At 40.6% G+C, this 18,330-nt stretch overlaps 2 protein-coding genes across 3 annotated transcripts; one reads left to right on the top strand and one right to left on the bottom strand.

Moving 5' to 3' along the window:
- Positions 1–83: 83 nt before the first annotated feature.
- On the top strand, positions 84–7,394 carry si:dkey-10o6.2 (uncharacterized protein LOC100124608 homolog). The gene is made up of 7 exons (XM_034233313.1): positions 84–344; positions 1,347–1,471; positions 1,552–1,618; positions 2,160–2,313; positions 2,854–2,996; positions 3,787–3,897; positions 7,089–7,394. Exons 1-7 carry the CDS (start codon positions 192–194, stop codon positions 7,266–7,268), a joined length of 933 nt encoding a protein of 310 aa, XP_034089204.1. The 5' UTR covers positions 84–191; the 3' UTR covers positions 7,269–7,394.
- Positions 7,395–7,396: 2 nt separating this feature from the next.
- LOC117557466 (nucleobindin-2-like) lies at positions 7,397–17,995 on the bottom strand. Of its 2 annotated transcripts, none has more exons than XM_034233311.1 (13): positions 17,859–17,995; positions 17,000–17,137; positions 16,178–16,285; positions 15,950–16,082; positions 14,860–14,963; positions 13,702–13,887; positions 12,923–13,013; positions 12,623–12,681; positions 12,442–12,534; positions 11,214–11,303; positions 10,462–10,632; positions 8,985–9,024; positions 7,397–8,782 (listed from the first exon to the last, which is right to left on the bottom strand). In XM_034233311.1, the coding sequence occupies exons 2-13, from the start codon at positions 17,135–17,137 to the stop codon at positions 8,667–8,669; spliced, it is 1,329 nt and encodes a 442-aa protein (XP_034089202.1). In that variant the 5' UTR covers positions 17,859–17,995; the 3' UTR covers positions 7,397–8,666. The 2 variants fall into 2 exon arrangements, with proteins under 2 accessions (XP_034089202.1, XP_034089203.1); XM_034233312.1 differs by having other exon boundaries at positions 8,997–9,024.
- Between the last annotated feature and the right edge of the window lie 335 nt (positions 17,996–18,330).

The raw sequence follows: 18,330 nt of genomic DNA, 5'->3' as shown, positions 1-18,330 counted from the left end.
CAAGACAGTGAAGATAACAAACTAATTTCATGTGATTAAGAACTCGTTTTCTATTGGCTGGAAAAGGTCACATGACAGCGAGATGGCAGCCACTGCAGGAACTTTTTGAAACGGGTGCATTAGTCGCTGTGTTGTTTTATCCTGACCTGGCTGCAAATACTATATCCTTTTAGATACACGTTGTTTTTAAGATGAGCATTCCTGTGGTGGACTTCGGCGCGTGCAGCCTGAGAGAGAAGGATGTTAGTGAGGAGCAGATGATCAGTTTGAGCAAAGATCTGGAAACAGCTTTCATTGAAGTGGGGTTTGTCTTCTTGAAGAACACTGGGATCACTCAGGAGGAGGTGAGAGGAACAACAACTTATGTTTGTTTAGTTGCTGTGTTGGAAATGTATTCGAGGAAGTCCTGCCACAAGTCCTGCATACAAAACCTTATATAAGTACAGTGGAGGCAAGTAACTAAGTACATTTACTCAAGTGTTATAGCCTATACTTAAGTACTTTTTTGGCATGTTTCTACTTAACTTTTCATTTAATGCTACTTCTATTCTGCTACATTTCACAGCCAAATCTGTATAAAAACACATGCAGCACTGTAATACTAATCTACACAGTATTTCTAGAATCTAAATGTGGTCCAAGTTCACCAACTACAGTACTCAAATGCTCTTACATGTATAAACACAGGATACAAATAATAACCTTAATATAATACTGCAAAAAATATCCTTTCTGCATTAGGAATACTTTTGCTTTTGAAACTTGAACAACATTTACTTTATCTTCCACTTCCAACTTCTACGAACACTGCTTTAGTTTACAGTACTCAAAGTTTCAAAAGTCAAACTAGTCAATGAGAAAATGTTTTCCCTGTTAGTGTTTTACTGTTATATAAATTGTTCTGGATTAATGGAGAAATCACAATTTCACCGCTGCATTAATGTGTTTGTTGCATTTCACTGCTGCAGATGATTAATGTTGTGCTTATTCAAATACTTGACATGGGCGGCGCCTACTATTGGATAATGAAGTCTACAGCAATCCATCATATTATATTAATTAACTTTGGGATAATGCATATTCCAAGTGATCTAATTAGGTTTTTAAATGGCTTATTTTGGGGGGAATTAATTTAGTTTAAAGGATCATCATCCTGCATCGAGTTTATAAAAACACTTCAGATCAAAATGACCATATTTGGAGAGAAGTGGTTTTCACTGGACATTTTTATTTGCAAAGTAACATAAACTGTGAAAAGTACAATATCTGCATATTGCATTCCCTAAAATGGAAATGCATTTGTACAAAAAGAGGGATATGTATTTTCTGCGGGTGTGTTTGGATAGGTGGATCGTGTTATGGCCATATCCAAGACGTTCTTCCTGCAGCCAGATGAGGAGAAACAACCCTTCAGCAGGAACAGCTTTGCTGGAAGTCCTAACCACGGCTGGGTGTCCTTTGGGATTGAGAGGTAGGAATCAGGAAATTAACCAACACACTTTCTTAACTGCACAGTTTGATTGTTTTACATTAAAAAAACCTGTTTTTCAGGTTGAATCCAAGCCGCCCTGGAGACCTAAAGGAATCATTCAACATTACTTCACTTCAGCCTGACATTGTAACGACTCACTGTCAAATATTAATATTTTTCAAAGATTACATCAGGACCATTTTTATGATCACTAACCCAGATAAGATCCCACTTTGTGATCTATTCGTCTGGAGGTCAAAGTATACGTGTGCTTTTATACATGTTTGATTAACAAGAAAAAGGTTTGTTTTATTGCTGCCAGATAAAAATAAATATCTTCCAATAATATAACCCAATATTCAGTTATCAAGAAAACTTTATATCAGAATCTTCAGAAGGGAAACAGGAACAAAAATGCCATATGTTTGAAATAATGTAGACACAGTTTCATGTTCAGAAGAGAGCAGAATTGAGTACATTTTCACCCATTCAGGACCTTTACAATCTACAAGGAGATAAACAATCCTGTAAATATGTAGCTTCTTTCTTAAGTGGCCTGCTCAACTCATATTTATTTCTCTATCAGAACTGCACTAAATAGATTTTCTAACTTACAAATATCAGTAGGGGTGTTGGCCTCTGAAATCTAGCATCAGTCCGGCTCTAATTGAACTCTCTCCTGCTGCAGAAATGGCCATCAGAAGCTGCGAAAGGCTTCAGGGAGATCCAGACGTCTTTCTTCCAGCGCTGCAAAGAGCTGAGTCTGCGGGTGCTGAAGGTGATGGCTTTCAGTCTGGGTCTGGACCCCGAGGTGTTCCTCAGTGCGCATCGATTCATAGGAGGTGTGTACGCTCACTGCTCTCACTAAAGACTGTTATATTGTTACTGGGGTTCAAGCTGAAGAAGTCGATGGTTATCGATCAGATAAATGGCTCCTATATATTGGGCGTTTTGGGGAGTTGCATGCTCAGAAGACTCCATGCAAATAAACAAAGTGTTAACAGAGTTGTCACTGTACAGACAGAGAGATCGAAATACTGTTGTATTCGGGATTGTGGGAAACGGTATTTCGATCTCTGTCTGTACACACAAACTGAAAGATTGACAATAAAGTTGACTTTGACTGTCATGAGATGCACAAGGATGTATTTATGTAACATCATATAGACTTGCAGAGTTGGAAAACCAAACTACAATGCAAATAAAGATGGAAAAATCTTATTTTTTCTGTATGCGATAACTACCAACGACCTGTGTATTGATGTGTGACACTGGGAAATATAAAACCTTGACATTAGAGCTCTGAGTGTAAGGCCAGATGTTAACTGTTGTGATACGACTGCACCAGGCAGGTTTTAACACTGTTGTTGTTTCTCCTCCAGAGGAAGGGAATTGCTCCACTCTGCGGACTCTGTACTACCCTCCAGTGAAGCATGAGGAGGTGAAGGAGGGTCAGTTGAGGTGTGGAGAACATTCAGACTACGGCTCCATCACCCTGCTGTTCAAAAGCTCTGTGGGTCTGCAGGTAACACCGGCTCCACCTGTCTGCATGCAAGAGAAATGACAAATTACAATTGCCTCTTTGTCTCTTAAATTGAGATTTACATTAGTTTCTATTAAAGAGGCCCTTTTATGCTCTTTGGGGTTTTCCCTCTCCTGTAGTGTGTTGTATAGGTTTATATTAGAAGTGCCTGAAACGCCTCCGTTGGATGCCTTTGTTTAGTTCCTTAACATAGTGACATCACTTTGTAACACTCATGCTTCTATTGGCTAGCGCCGATATGACATAATATGGGAAATGTGGACCCACGACACTATCAGAAAGTTGCTATCAGAAACAATGCCCGACTGTTTTGGACGTAATATGGTCGGTGTTTATATTAGCATCGCTAACACTCAGAGCTAACCTGTACTGGAGAGCATACTGTGTGAAGAAGCAGGAAGTAAAAAGGAACTCACCTTGTGGTATAACCGGCAAGAGAGAAAGCCTTTGAGCTCCATACTGTTTCAGAGAGAATCCTTGATAATCCATGATATGGCGTTTCATCACTGCGTTTGCATCACTTTTGAAACAGGAAGTGAAATAGAGGGATATGAGGCATGGCTAGAATGGGTGATCTGTTTGGTATTTTGAGCAAAACACTTCATAGACATGTTTTTTATATATTTTTATATATCTGAGACCTATGCTATTACCTACAAATAGCATGATAGGTGCACTTTAAAGCATGGACAAAATACACATATGAAAATGAACATAATATGTCCTCTTTAAAAGAAGGCATGTAATCCAGCTCACTCTTGTTAACCTTCAGGTGCGTCAGCGGTCAGGAGAATTCCTCTGCGCTCCTGCCGTCCCCGGAGCCGTGCTGGTGAACATCGCCGACCTGATGCAGCGCTGGACCGGAGATCACTTTGTCTCTGTGGTGAGTTAGGAGGAACTCTTTGGAGAAAATATATTGTATATCATAATGGGGAGGAAAAAAGATTTGGATTTGTTTTACAACTATATAATAATAAGAAATAGGACACCAGGAGACATAATGGACTCAGTTACTCAACTCAAATATACAGTGGAGGAAATAAGTATTTGATCCCAGACTGATTTTCAGTTACTTTGAGAAGAGATTATTTCCTTCTTTACTGTTATCCGATGCAGCTGTCATCAGTAACGTTTAAACCAGGGGTGCCCAACCTTTTTTGAACCGAGAGCTACTTTTAAAGTTGCCAGTCTGCCGAGATCTACCAGTCCAAATAGAGAGGCGTAGCCATTACTGACAGCCTACTACCAGGTAAATACACACTTCTGCTTGTATAAAACTGACCTTTGTACGATGAATACTTCATAAAATACTGCAAATCCTTTATCTTACCTCTTTCTAATCTACACACATACAAGTATTTAACTGAAGTTACACAACAGTGTTGTTGATACAGAGTTGGAGTTTATTCACACGTCACTACAGTGGGTAATGTTTTCAAGAAACATTGAACAGTGCTGCCACATATGACACAGGGAAAAAAGAAAAGACTCTGAACCCTTTCTTTGCCATTATATACAAATAGTGTTGCTACAAAAGTATACATTCGGCTTACTAATAAGACAACTCAGATCTGAAGCTACACAGGAATCTGCTGCAACAGTGCAATAAAAAAGACAAAATTAATAGAATCAAACCCTTTTCTTGTTGCATTTGAGTAGATTATACAAATAAATGCCTTTAAAATAGGATGCAAGCAACACTAGTTTCTTAACCTGAATTGATAATAGACTATAATCAATTTAAATGTGCATTCTTATACCATTTTGTACAATAATTATAATGAATAAGTTCAAACAAACTAAAACTTACATCTGATTAATAATGGTATCTAACTTGAGTTTTTGTTATATCAAAAACCTGTTGAAATGCTTCTCTTATTTTTACTGTCCCCAAAAAGCGCGTCAGCAGCCTCCAGGAATGCTTATTTCACAACTTCGCCATCTTTGAAAGACTTCATGTGTTTCGCAAGAACGTGACTGACACGATAAGATGCTATGGTAGCAGCCTTGCTCTTGTTGTTGGGCCTGGTGAAAATGGACTGCTGTGCATTTAGCTGTGCTTTCAGGCCCCTCCCCTTTTTGGAACGTAGGGCAGAATTAGGAGGGAATTCCGTCTCGTAGCGTTTGTGCACTGTTTTGAAATGCCGCTCCTAAATTACCCTTTTCGATAAAGCCACGCTCGCATAGCAGATGAGACAGATGGACTTTGAATTGGAATAGATTAAAAAAAAATCATCCTCCCACTCGGAGTTAAAATTATATATTTTGTTTTTTTTTTGCTTCTGCCATAATTTCAGTCTTGTGTGTTTGCGGACTGTCACTCCTGTTGACACGGACAACGTCAGCGAACTAGTGCCCACTGCCCACCAGCCACGCCCCGACACATGGGGTCACGCCGGCCAATCACAAAGCTTGGATGCGTTCATGTGCATTATTCTGGCACAGGAACATTATGTTACAGGACATAATAAAACAGAATATTGTTGTTCGATCGCGAACGACTGGTTGGGCACCCCTGGTTTAAACTGATGTGTGTAGAGCAGTGCTTCTCAAAGTGTGGTCTGCGGACCACTGGTGGTCCGTGAGCGCCCCCTAGTGGTCCGTGAGTATATTGGTAACATTTCACATTTGAAATAAATAAATACATTTAAGTTTTCCGCACTCTCGCGGGAATATCTCCGCAATGGAGCGAGCTTAAGTTTCACTTACGATTGCATGATATAGCCCAGATAAACACCTTCATCCCACATGTTGCCACTTGTTTGTACCATTTTCAGGCGATTTGTAAAAAACGATGTGTTTTTGGATATGAAAAAGTTTGTAGAGAGACAGATTTGTATTATTTTTCAGAATAAGTCTGTAATTGTAATGGTAGGTTTATATAAACAGTGTGAGAGTAAGAATATCAAAAAGATTTTTTTTTTTGGAGAAATTGACATTATATAAAAGATAAAAATTGATTTGCATTTAACCGTGGGAAATAAGTATTCACATTCAAGGTACTTTTGACTTAAATTGAGTATTTCTACTTTCTACCTCCATAACTATTTTTAATTGAACAGTTCAGACTTTGACGACTTGCTTTGTTACAAATCTGAAAACCTGCTGTATCTTTCTAGTATTTTACCAAATCCCTATTCAAGTACAACTATTTTAAAAACAATGCCACGAGCAAATAGAAAAATACATTTATCATGCGATGAGTCCCTGTAATGCACATGTGTCAAACTCAAGGCCCGGGGCCCAAATCAGGCCCTCGGTGGATTTAATTTCGGCCCGCAGGATCATTTCTAATTACTATTAGATCTGGCCCGCCGGTATATTGCACGCACACCTTCACTCCATCCTGAGGGTTTCCTCAGCTCAGAGCCTGAGCCCAAACATTGATGAACCTGCACCCAAGATGAGATGCCAAGTATCTGAACTAGCATCACAGAGCAGCACACTGAGTTTACATGGATGTTTCCTTCTGCACTTTCTCTCAGGACAACAGGGCATGTTTGGGTTTTTCTTTGAGGGAAATTGTTTTTTTGAAGCTGTTGTTGGCCTGTGGGAAAATGTACTCATAAGAAATGACTCCGGAAAAGCTGCAGCTAGAGCCATAAGAAATTAATGCAACTGATTATTTCATGTTTAATGTTGTTTTTATAGGCAATAATTTAAGCTTTGTTAGTTCCAGGTTTAATATGTGCAATAAGTTCATTTCAATAAGTTTTGCAATAAACATTGAACCAGTCCGGCCCTCCACTAGTACCCATTTTTTTATTTTGGCCCGCTGTGTATTTGAGTTTGACCCCCCTGATGTAATGCATCTACTAATACACTAATAATTGTTAACACCTTTGTATGTCCCTTGTATTCTCTTTCCATCATTATTATTGTTTATTTACGATTATTTGTTTTTTATTACAATTTTTTTTTGTTAGCCCTGGAGTGGTACTCTGATACTGGTTGACTAATACTTGAAACCTATTCAGGATTGTATTGATACACCTGGAAAAACTGAAAATGTGATAAAGTAAAAAAATGTATATCAAATAATAAAACCTATAATTGTTGTCTCCTCCCTCTCAGCTGCACAGAGTGTTGCTGCCCCCCCCTGGAGACCTCAGCACCCGACAGTCTCTGGCTTTCTTCGTGCAGCCGGACGACGAGGCGCTGATCTGCTGCTGCGACGGATCCAACAAATACCCTCCAGTGACGGGAGGAGGATACATCGCCGAGCGCTTCAAAGCCTCATACGGACAAAACTAAACCCCTGCACATCACTCAAGTCCTACATAAATCTAGGAAGTCTTTTATCATGTTTTATCAGCACACTGTTTTTACATTCTGGATATAATTGTATTTTCATTGAAGTAAAGAGACACAAACTCAAAACGTGCAACCTCATTCATTTTATTGTCCACATTCAAACCTTGTACTACAGTTTCATGAATCCTTCACACATGGCGTCGGACAGATTTAACAGCTTTCTGTAAAAGACATAACTCAATTGCTTCATCATAATTACTCTGAGTTGTTATTCTATCGCTGATTTGTCGTATTAACCTTTAATAAACACAGTTTTCACCCTGTAACAAGCTCTGTATGCTTTAATATTTCCCATCTATTAGGACAAAATGTAACCTGTAATGAAAGTGTAGAGAATAAATAAATAAAAATGTATTCTATCAGGAGAAAGATTCACAGTGTAAACAGACAGCCACTTTAGAATCCATACAACTCTTAACGCCAACAAAAAATAATCTTCAATTAAAAGATTTAAATATATGTAACTTTATCTGTAAACTAAAGACACTTTCTTCAATCATCCGGTTCGTAGGATATATGGTATGGTAAAAATAAAAACTTTAAGAAGGATTTTTTTAGCTTCGTGTGCAAGATTTTCACAGGAGGATTGTGGGTAATTGTAGCAGTCTGGAGTCCTCTTACAGCTTATATAAAAAAATAAAAGGTAAATAAGAAAATCAACAGTGATCCGACTAACTGAGAGCCTACGGTTTAAACCAAAGTTCATATCCATGATCACATTTTGAAGCAGAAAACAAATATGGAAATTAAGGAAAGTATTTAAAGAAAGAACGATATTTCACGGTTCCAAAAATGAAAAAAAAGAGTATAAACTCTTTAGGCAGCAGCGCTACATAAACTTTGAAGTTAAGTTTTTGACATTCATTTTGTATGCATCCATCAGCTCTTTTATGGGATAAATAAATCATTTCCCAAGTATTTCCTCTAAGAGACAGAATCAGTGACAATGAATTACAGTGTGCACAAAACAAAACATTCACTTTCGGCTCAAGCCCCCCGCCCCCTTTCAGCCCAAAGCACCTCCCATGGAGAACAGAGTCATGCTGTGATTAAAATGACAAAAACAAGAGGCTGGATTGTCCCCAGGGGAAACTGGACCAGCTCCACACTTCAGATGTATGCAGCTACAGCAGGCAGAGTGGACAGTGGCACCAAATCTGAAGCCTAGAAATCAGATTCTCTTATGTGCGCTTATTATTTAGACATATTTCCGTCAAGTGGTGTTAAAAAAAGAAAAGAAAAAAGGAACATTTGAACAAAAATGGGGAATAATAACAAGGCGAACACACACACAAACTCACGCACACACACACGCTCACTGGCAGCACACAGAGCCTGCTAAGAGTGTCCTGGCACTGGAACATCGGGGGGAAGAGGGCGGGAGTTTCCTGGAACAACTGGAGCTACACCTGCAGCTACACCTGCAGCTCCACCTGCAGCTACAGTGCCCGGATCTGCAACAGAGTCACATAATCACACGTTAATGAACAGCGAGATAATGATGAAACTTATTTTCTCATTTTAGCTGATGACAGTTTTGTTATCACGCAGAGTTTCTTTCGCACAAAAGGCCAACCCTCATTTCCTGTGTCTGTCGTGGCATCACAGAATAACAAGATAGCCAATCGGCCCTAATCATTACATTATGATACTTACGTTTCACATTACCTTTTATCCTTTCCATTTCTTCTACTGCCTGAGAAGAGAAAACGAGAAAGAGAATGTTAGAGAATCACAAAATAGGTAAGATTTGCTCACTTTAGCAAAGGAACCAATCAGTACAATAACTACACATTGAGTTACAGTTTGAAGCGTCCTTATATCGCTTGATTTATGATAAGAAATGGGGCGAAGCCTGCGAGCTAGTTCAGGCAGTCAACTCGAGCACCTCGAACACGTGACGCGCCTCGTCCCTCTGATAACCAACCAAACACATTCTCCTAAACATGCCGCTCTATTGAAGCTGCCAGGTCTTCCTGCCTTTGCCTCGCTTATGCTGCCACTGCTGTGTTCACTTGCTATTGCTGCATTCATGTTCCTGCTGCTGTGTTTCATGTTGCTGCTGCTCGCCTGCCCCACCACCCCCCCAGCTTACACCACCCCAGCTTCCACCCCCCTATCACCACCCCAGCTTCCACCCCACCACCCCCCCCAGCTTCCACCACCCCAGCTTCCACCCCACCACCACCCCAACTTCCACCCCACCACCACCCCAGCTTCCACCCCAGCTTCCACCCCCCTATCACCACCGCAGCTTCCACCCCAGCTCCACCCCAGCTTCCACCCCCCTATCACCACCCCAGCTTCCGCCCCAGCTCCACCCCAGCTTCCACCCCCCGATCACCACCGCAGCTTCCACCCCAGCTTCCACCCCCCTATCACCACCCCAGCTCCACCCCAGCTCCACCCCAGCTTCCACCCCCCTATCACCACCCCAGCTTCCGCCCCAGCTATACCCCAGCTCCACCCCAGCTTCCACCCCCCGATCACCACCCCAGCTTCCACCCCACCACCGCCCCCAGCTTCCACCACCCCAGCTTCCACCCCACCACCACCCCAGCTTCCACCCCAGCTTCCACCCCCCTATCACCACCGCAGCTTCCACCCCAGCTTCCACCCCCCTATCACCACCGCAGCTTCCACCCCAGCTTCCACCCCCCTATCACCACCCCAGCTTCCACCCCAGCTCCACCCCAGCTTCCACCTGTAGGCTCGGGGGATAGTTATCTAATCATCACTCAATGTTCTTTGTAAATCTGTGGAGCGATGAGGCCCGAGTCTAGACGCCAAACTCAAACTATATGCTGCTTCTAATAAACATATTAAGAAACACGTGAGTTGTCTGACTGAAATAGCATTCATTTGGTATTCTTTGCCTTAACCTGCACTTTAAACAATAAGTGTTGGTGTATGTCTATAGAATCTACAGGATAAAATCATGTTTGTGTCTAAAACAAACCGAATCTTTCCAATGCAGGCAAATCATGCATATCCTCAATTGTGAATGATTTAAAGGCACTGGAACTATGGGTTGTTGAGTGGATGTTACTCCATGCTTCACCTGTTGTACGTGTGCAGACTACTGAGGGAAGACATCCTGATTGCTGATTGGATGTCACTGATTGGAGCTCACCTGCTGCAGGCCGATCTTCTGAGCACTGAGTTCTTCCTGTTTCCTCTCCAGCTCCTCCCTCTGTTTCTGCAGCTCCACAGACTTCTGGTGGATGTCGTTCTGCTCGTTGACTAGATGCTGTTCGTACTCTTTCATCTCCTCCTCTGTGTAGAGCGGGTTCTGATCCAGAGTCTGTGGAGAGCAGGGGATTATACGATGAAGGGTTAAATACTGGGATGAAGTTTTGATGATAAAACTTATCAATCTGCAAAAAAACTTTTATAACTTTGCATTTGTACGACAATCTCTATCCGCATCTATCAAAATGTTCTGTCAAATAAACAATCGCAGACACAGACGCAGACACATCGACACACAGACACACACACACACACACACACACACACACACACACACACACACACACACAGAGACACATCGACAAACACATCGACACACACACAGACACACACACACACACACACACACACACGCACACACACGCACACACACACACACACACACACACACACACACACACACACACACACACACACACACACACACACACACACACACACACACACACACACACACACACACACACACACATCGACACAGACAGACACATCGACATCGACACACACACACACACACACACACACACACACACACACACACACACACACGTTTTACAACTTTGCATAAGTACGAGAGAAACCTCACATTTCTATCAGCATCTATCAACATGTTCTATAAAATAAAGCTCTTACCTCCCACTCATCCTTTTCCAAGAACTCCTCCTTCTGAGTGGCAGCCATGAACTCGATCATTGACACAAGTCTGTCTTTGTTGGTGTCCACCTAAATAAACAACAACACATTAAGCTGCTTTAGTCAATGTTAGGGACCAGAAATGGTCTTTAAAATGAATTATGACAATTCAAGTGACATCTGAGACATTAATGCTCTCAATTTAGCACTTATTGGATGTCAAATGTATATTTTCACTGTAATGTGACGTAGGGCTGCTCGATTATGGCAAAAATCATAATCTCGATTATTTGGGTCAATAATTGATATCACGATTATTAAAAACGATTATCCATTTACTTTGAAAGCATCAATTTATTGGAGTTTTTTTTTTTAACAGTATGTTTTGAACAGTTGATCACCCTCAGCCAGGCTGTCTTCTCATTCCACGCATCGCATCAATGGAATTCAATACCACAACCAATAAGAGAATCCTCATCCTACTACACATTCAAGCACAGTGTTAAAAAAGTGGCTCATTGAAAACCAACAGTGTCAGCACTGATGTGTGGGTGTGTGTATGAGTGTGTATTGTAAATGTTTTATTTATTTATTATCATGACTTGCTCTTATCTGTATTCAGTGATGTCATCTATTGTAAATGTGTACAATGGTATAACAATGTCTTGGTATTTGTATTATTGCTTTTAGGATGTCTATCACCATCTGGCAAAGGGACTATCGATGAAAACTAGCCTTTTGGCTAATTCGAGTACTTTTACATGTTTTTAATATGTTGATTAATGTACACTGTCCCTTGTTTTAAATAAATCAATGCAAACCTGAACTTTAAGTATAACTCAACTGAAAAATCAATACAAAAAAAAATTATTAAAAAAGAAAAGTAATAATAAAAAAATAATCGTTGTATTTCGATTACGTTGTTTTCGTAATCGTTGCAAGCCATAATCGTAATTGCGATTAAAATACGATTAATTGAGCAGCCCTAATGTGACGTTTAAAAATTGAATGATTCATCAAATAGACACAATATCTCAAATACTAATACTGCACTTTTTACCAAATGTGAAAAGGGCAATGTACTTAAAACTGTGTCCCGGTGCGAAAATGCTGATAGAAAGAGTCTGAATGTTTTGTGTTTGAATGTGCGGCCTCATCAAGGTTGATGATTGTTGTATGAATAACAAAAATGAGAGAGGCTTTATATCTGTCTGTGTGGTTGGCTCACCTCATTCATAACGTGCTCTCTCATTCGCAGCCTCTCCTCCTCCATCTCAACCATGTCGTCTTCCTCGTTCTCTGGGTTGTACACCTTCTCCAGCTTGGAGACACACACGGATGCACATTTTACCTCAAAGGCGGAACTTGCCAAACTAAGGTTGGAATATAAAGTACATCAGAATAAATACCTCTTTAGTGAAGAGAGCTTCAAGCTCGCTCTCATCGAAGAAGCTATCTCCATTAGTGTCTGCAACACAAAATGAACGACTAATGAACACGTGATTTCATCCATACTTTTTTTTTTTATAATCAAAGGCATTGACTTTTTAATATAAGTCATATCAGATTAGTATAATAAAAATGTTTATCACTATATTGTAGTAAAAATTCTAGATTCAAACTTGGCCGTTTATTGCGAGAGAAAAGAAGGGAATCTTCTGATAACTGAAAATGGTTCTTGGTATTTTGGACACATGGTCTGTGGTTACCGTGCATTTTGAAGAAGGTCTTGGGGTCAAAGTTGTCTGGGTCCATACCATCCGACTCGTGCCACACCTCCTTCAGCTGGGTTTCACTGCCCTACACACACACACACACACACACACACACACACACACACACACACACACACACACACACACACACACACACACACACACACACACACACACACACACACACACACACACACACACACACACACACACACACACACACACACACACACACACCACACACACACACACACACACACACACACACACACACACACACACACACACACACACACACACACACACACACACACACACACACACACACACACACACCACACACACACACACACACACACACACACCACCAAACACACACCATAGAAGTGTTAGATTATTCTTTAAGCACACTTCCCCTCACAGGGTTTCCTTCAGGGTTTCTTTCTTTAAGCACACTTCCCCTCACAGGGTTTCCCTCAGGGTTTCTCCTCCTTCTTTGCACTTATATTTTGTGGTATGTATTTGTATCAACCATCCCATGACCTTTTACTGATAATTACTTAAACGTGCTTCTGTTTTTATTTATACTGAGCAAAATACACGTTTCCCAAAAGTATGGAGTAATCCTTGAAATTGAAATGATCATCTGGTAACTGGTGAAAGTATCTCTACTCCTACATTGAAATAAGTTGTGATGTCTATTAGCGTTAGCCAGTGGTGAAAGAAGTACTCAGAGTAAGAGCTGTTTAGGGTATTATGTCAATGGGACATACCGGATGGTTCACTTTTGTATGGTTGGCGTGTTTCTTCCTCAGCTGCTCGTAGTGCTTCTCCTCCTGCTGGCGAGTCTCCTCGCTCATGGTCTTCAGACGTTCCCTCCTCTCGTGCTCCTTCGTCAACTCGTAATTCTTGAACTCATCGTGGCGGTCCTTGTCGAAGTTCTCCAGGTCTTTGGTCGCCTACAGAATAAATGAAAGAGATGATTCATGACATGTCCTGTGTAAAACCAGAAACACATGACAGCTCACAGAAGATGTTCTCTCTCTGTGCTCTCCAACAAAAGGACATATTGATACACTTCAAATCGAGAAATGCCAGACCTGTTAATGTAGCTGACTCGTGAGAATCACAGCTTACTGTACACACCTGTAATCATCTCGTCTCATCATCCTAATTATAGCAATAGTATGAGGCAAACTGAGATTATAGGACTGTGATGCAGGTACATATACTGTAAGCAGCAGATCTACAGTATCCACACACAGTGTAGGGAACATGCTCACGGTGAGCTAGGTCGTTTTATCTATCCAAAGAATAAACACTCACTCCAACTAGATGAAGCAATCAGAACGATAACGAGAATGTGTGTGGCTGCTGTGTGTGTCTGTTGGATTCTGTGGTGAAACGTTACCCTATTTGTGCTACTGGAGCAGCAAATATGCTCTGAAGCCACAACCGGAGTCCTCTGGAATGAGTCATTGCTTTATTTTGGCTGTGTTATATGTTTACTAGGGCAAAACAAATCCATCCTCTTCACATCTGGGAATGCTGCGTCATGGTGGTCAACCTCACCTAATGATTTTCTCTTTATGTGATATACAATTACAATCACCGTTGCAGGACATTATTGTGCTTTGTTGTTGAACGTTTTTAGATTGTATGCAACAACTACATCTACACACTGATCTCAACAAACAAATTGTATTAACCCTGAACAAGTGTCCAGTTTATCCGTGTACAGAAGAAGATTATTTTGTATGTTACTCTAATCTAAGGGCTGTTTTGTTGACTGTTAAAACTCTGTGACCACCCTGGTTAAACAAACGCTAAACAACGAATGAGGAGCTGCAACTGTAACAGCTGAAGAGTCAGACCTTCTACAGGAAAGGTCTATTTGGTGACTGTGCTCAGGTGCTTTCGGTGTTCTGTACCGATTGGATGAGCTGGTCCAGGTCTTCCACCTCGAAGGTGTTGGGGTTCTGGTGGCTGAGGTGCTCAAACTGCTTCAGCAGAGACTGGTGGTCTATGGTCCGGCCTGCAAGGAGGGGAGAATGAACATTTTATTTAACCATAATAGACCCAGGGTTTTGAGCTTGTAGGTGGGATGAAACTCTTGGAGCAAAGAACCAGAAGGAGTACGCAGGAGAGCTTCAAACTCATGTCAGACACTGAAGACTTCAATTCCAGTTGGAGAATCGACAATAGCTAAGACACTGTAGTGACAGATCCTCTGCCCACACCAACTCTGTGGTTCCATCTCCTTTCAGCAACAGAAAGCTGGTCATCAAAACGTTCAATCAGTAAGACATAACCAGTTGGATTCTTGCAGAGAAGCCACAGTCAGATAAGCTAACTTTCTTACTCCTGGCAATTCAGTCCTATCATTGTCTGAAGCAGAGCGTGTTGACAACCTTGCTTCATGCATATACAGTAAGTAAGAAGGAGGTAATCTCTTAACACAGCTGATGAAGAGAGTCTGAGACACAGCTCATCTCCGTACACTACCATGTAACGGCTGTGAAGAGGGAGACACATGAACTGAAGCAGTATGGAGAACTAATAGAAGAAAACGATTTCAATATTTCTCTATGAGTAGGAACTTAAAATATAAAACAGATGTATAACTGATTTTAGACTTCAAAAAGAGATATTGTGTCATTGCAAACACTCTTTTCCTGACCTTTACACACACATTTTGTGCTTGAGTCGTTTTTCTGACACACAGCTGAACAAGCACTGGCTTTGTTTACTTAAGTTTCAGCTCAAATTTCAACAAAAGTACAATGAGCAAAGGTTTTTTGTGTAAGTATGTGGGATGTAACTTCAGCTTGTGCTTCTGGTCTTAAAGTGTATTTAAACTAACTTTACAGAACTCAATACAAGTTACTGCTGGTATTACATCATGTTCCTCTTTCTAAGAGTTGCATCCTGTCTTCAAGTTTGTCTTCAAGTTTATAGTATTACAACATTTATTGAGAAACTTCAGAAAGCACAAGTTTGTAAGGGACACATCAGACTCACCGCTCCCTCCCTGAATGTCGTGTTTGACTTTGATGAGCATCCGCAGCCGGTTCATCTCCTCCCTCTTCAGCTCGTCCAGCTTCGTACGGAAATTGTGTTGGACAAAGTTCAGCTCTTTGGCAAGTTTGCCTTGCTGCAAGCAGAACATCAACACACCACGGTTCAATTACGAAATGTTCATGTCAACAAAGGGCTTGCAAAATAACGGCATGTCCAGTGAGTGTGTACCTTGATGTCATCCATGTTGGCATTTTTGAGCTTCTCTTTAAAGTGGGGGTCTTTCTCCAGGAACTCGATGACTTCCCTGAGGTAGCGGTCGTAGTGCAGCCCAGTCTCCTGAAGAAAAGCAGAGCACACATCAGCGTTTGTTGGTAGAGGACCAAAAGCTGTATTACCTATATCTAACAGGACTACCGGCCAGCATGGAAAACACTTGTGTCAATTCACTCTTGCTAATGAGCGGTGGCTACGCTACTAATGGTCTTGTTTGTTTTGTGCATTTACTCTCAAACACACTGACAATCTTTAACCCAGAAGATAATCTGCTTTCACTGTGAAACCGCCATCTGAGACACTGTGAGCCTAAAGGTCTCCCTCCTTTAGGTGACTAAGGTGCATTTTGTTTTGTTAGATGTAAGACCTGGATTTAAATGTGATATTGTGGTCCATCTGACTCACAGCTAGGGATTGGACATTATAGGATTGTACAGCTGATAAAACTTTCCCAATAACATCAGGACAGAGGATTTATTGATTGATACAGTCTGATTAAAAACATAGATGAAAAAGCTCACAGAAAAAGATCAGGCACACAATATTGCTGTTCAATTTGTATCCTTTATTAATGCAAAGAGACCCTATGATTTATCATCACAATTCAATACACATATTGTTTCTCAACAACATGTAAAGTGAATTGATTCCAGTTGAAGTGCCATTTTTAGATTGTTATGCATATTTTGATGATTATTTGGAACAAGTCTTCAGTTCAATTATTATGGGCATGATCATTTTGAGAGGAAATGTTCATCTTGTCCCATGCATACTCACAGCGCTCTGTGGGGGCTGCAGTTCCTGCACCGGAGGCTTTTCTTTGGACCGGTCCACATTGATGGGCACTGACTGGATACACAGCCACAAACTCAGCAGAACCAGCCCACAGTGGACCAGAGAGTTACCCCTCACCATCTGGTTAGGTACAAAATCAAGAAAATAAGAGTTAAAACTTCTTTTGAATCAAGGTTTTAATTTTAATAAATAAAGTATGGACATCTTACGGTGACTTGTATTCTTGTATTTTATAGCCTACCTATATCAGCTTTATTTTATTGATATTATCTTCACTGTTTTTGTATGTATTTAAATCTAAATGTATAATGTGTTCCTGGTCCATTACTTTATGCTTTAATGTTTTTTTAAGCCATATAAATAGCTTGCCAAATGCTTTATTTGGTTAAATCATATTTTTTTAATGTTACATGAATGAGCTTTTGAAATTGTATGAGACATTTTCTGAGGCTCAAATGTCTTACAAGTACAGAGCAATCATGTGCTTAATCCTTACAAAAGAAAACACCCTGAGTTTCTCAAATTTCTCTGTAAACAATACAGGATTATGCAAGTTAGCCATAATCTCAAAAGCTACAAGCAGAGGACTGTGCAACACACGTGTTTAGTGGATAAAGGCACAGCAAGCTTACTTTAAACAATTATTCTACCATAACCTTATTAATTGGAAAAACAACTCACATTTCAGGCAAAACAAACAAGCTAACCGTTTCATTCAGAAAACAGTATGTCTGTGGATGCATTGCTAGTTAATTCATTATCCTATGGCTGTCGAAAGCTACAAATAAGCCTCAGTAAATGTAGTTAATGTCAATTATAAATAAAAACACAAGACACTTACTTCGAGCTCTTCTTTTTCACTATTTACCGCGTTTTTATCGTTTAGTTTCCAGCTTCACTGGAGCTTGTTTACAGATGTCATCCACCACCGAGCTTTCCGATGCTACAACCTACAGGGGAAAAAAAGGTTACGTTCACCATGGCAACGCCCCGCCTTCTACGTTCCTGATTGGTCCAAACAAGTACACTTTGTTTGTAAAACAGTCGCGTTGAGAACTGATTGGGCGTTTGACCTGTCAATCAAAGTGTCTCAAATTGACAACCCGTGGCTTTAAGGTGCGTTGAGCCAAACTGTACGTGGCGTTCAGACAGGGCGGAGTTAATGCTTGATGTAAGAAACCTCCATATTTTGAAACTGGATTACTGATAGTTAATTATGTGTTGATGTCTGGTTTGTACATATACAGGCTATGGTTTGTACACGACAGCATAAAGGTTCAGTATAAAATTAAACTGAGATAAATTATTACTAA

The sequence above is a fragment of the Gymnodraco acuticeps genome, unplaced genomic scaffold, assembly GCF_902827175.1.
Source record: "Gymnodraco acuticeps unplaced genomic scaffold, fGymAcu1.1, whole genome shotgun sequence".
Classification (NCBI taxonomy): domain Eukaryota; kingdom Metazoa; phylum Chordata; class Actinopteri; order Perciformes; family Bathydraconidae; genus Gymnodraco; species Gymnodraco acuticeps.
This window is presented reverse-complemented; position numbering and strand designations above follow the sequence as displayed.

Excerpts from the sequence above, each read along its gene's own strand:
- si:dkey-10o6.2 (XM_034233313.1), top strand. The coding sequence starts at position 192 with ATGAGCATTCCTGTGGTGGACTTCGGCGCGTGCAGCCTGAGAGAGAAG. Across the intron at positions 1,472-1,551 it reads GTGTCCTTTGGGATTGAGAG|GTTGAATCCAAGCCGCCCTG; the intron begins GTAGGAATCAGG and ends CCTGTTTTTCAG. Across the intron at positions 1,619-2,159 it reads CTTCACTTCAGCCTGACATT|AAATGGCCATCAGAAGCTGC; the intron begins GTAACGACTCAC and ends CTCCTGCTGCAG.
- LOC117557466 (XM_034233311.1), bottom strand. The coding sequence starts at position 17,137 with ATGGTGAGGGGTAACTCTCTGGTCCACTGTGGGCTGGTTCTGCTGAGT. Across the intron at positions 13,888-14,859 it reads TGGACCAGCTCATCCAATCG|GCGACCAAAGACCTGGAGAA; the intron begins GTACAGAACACC and ends TTTATTCTGTAG. Across the intron at positions 13,014-13,701 it reads ATACAAAAGTGAACCATCCG|GGCAGTGAAACCCAGCTGAA; the intron begins GTATGTCCCATT and ends GTGTGTGTGTAG.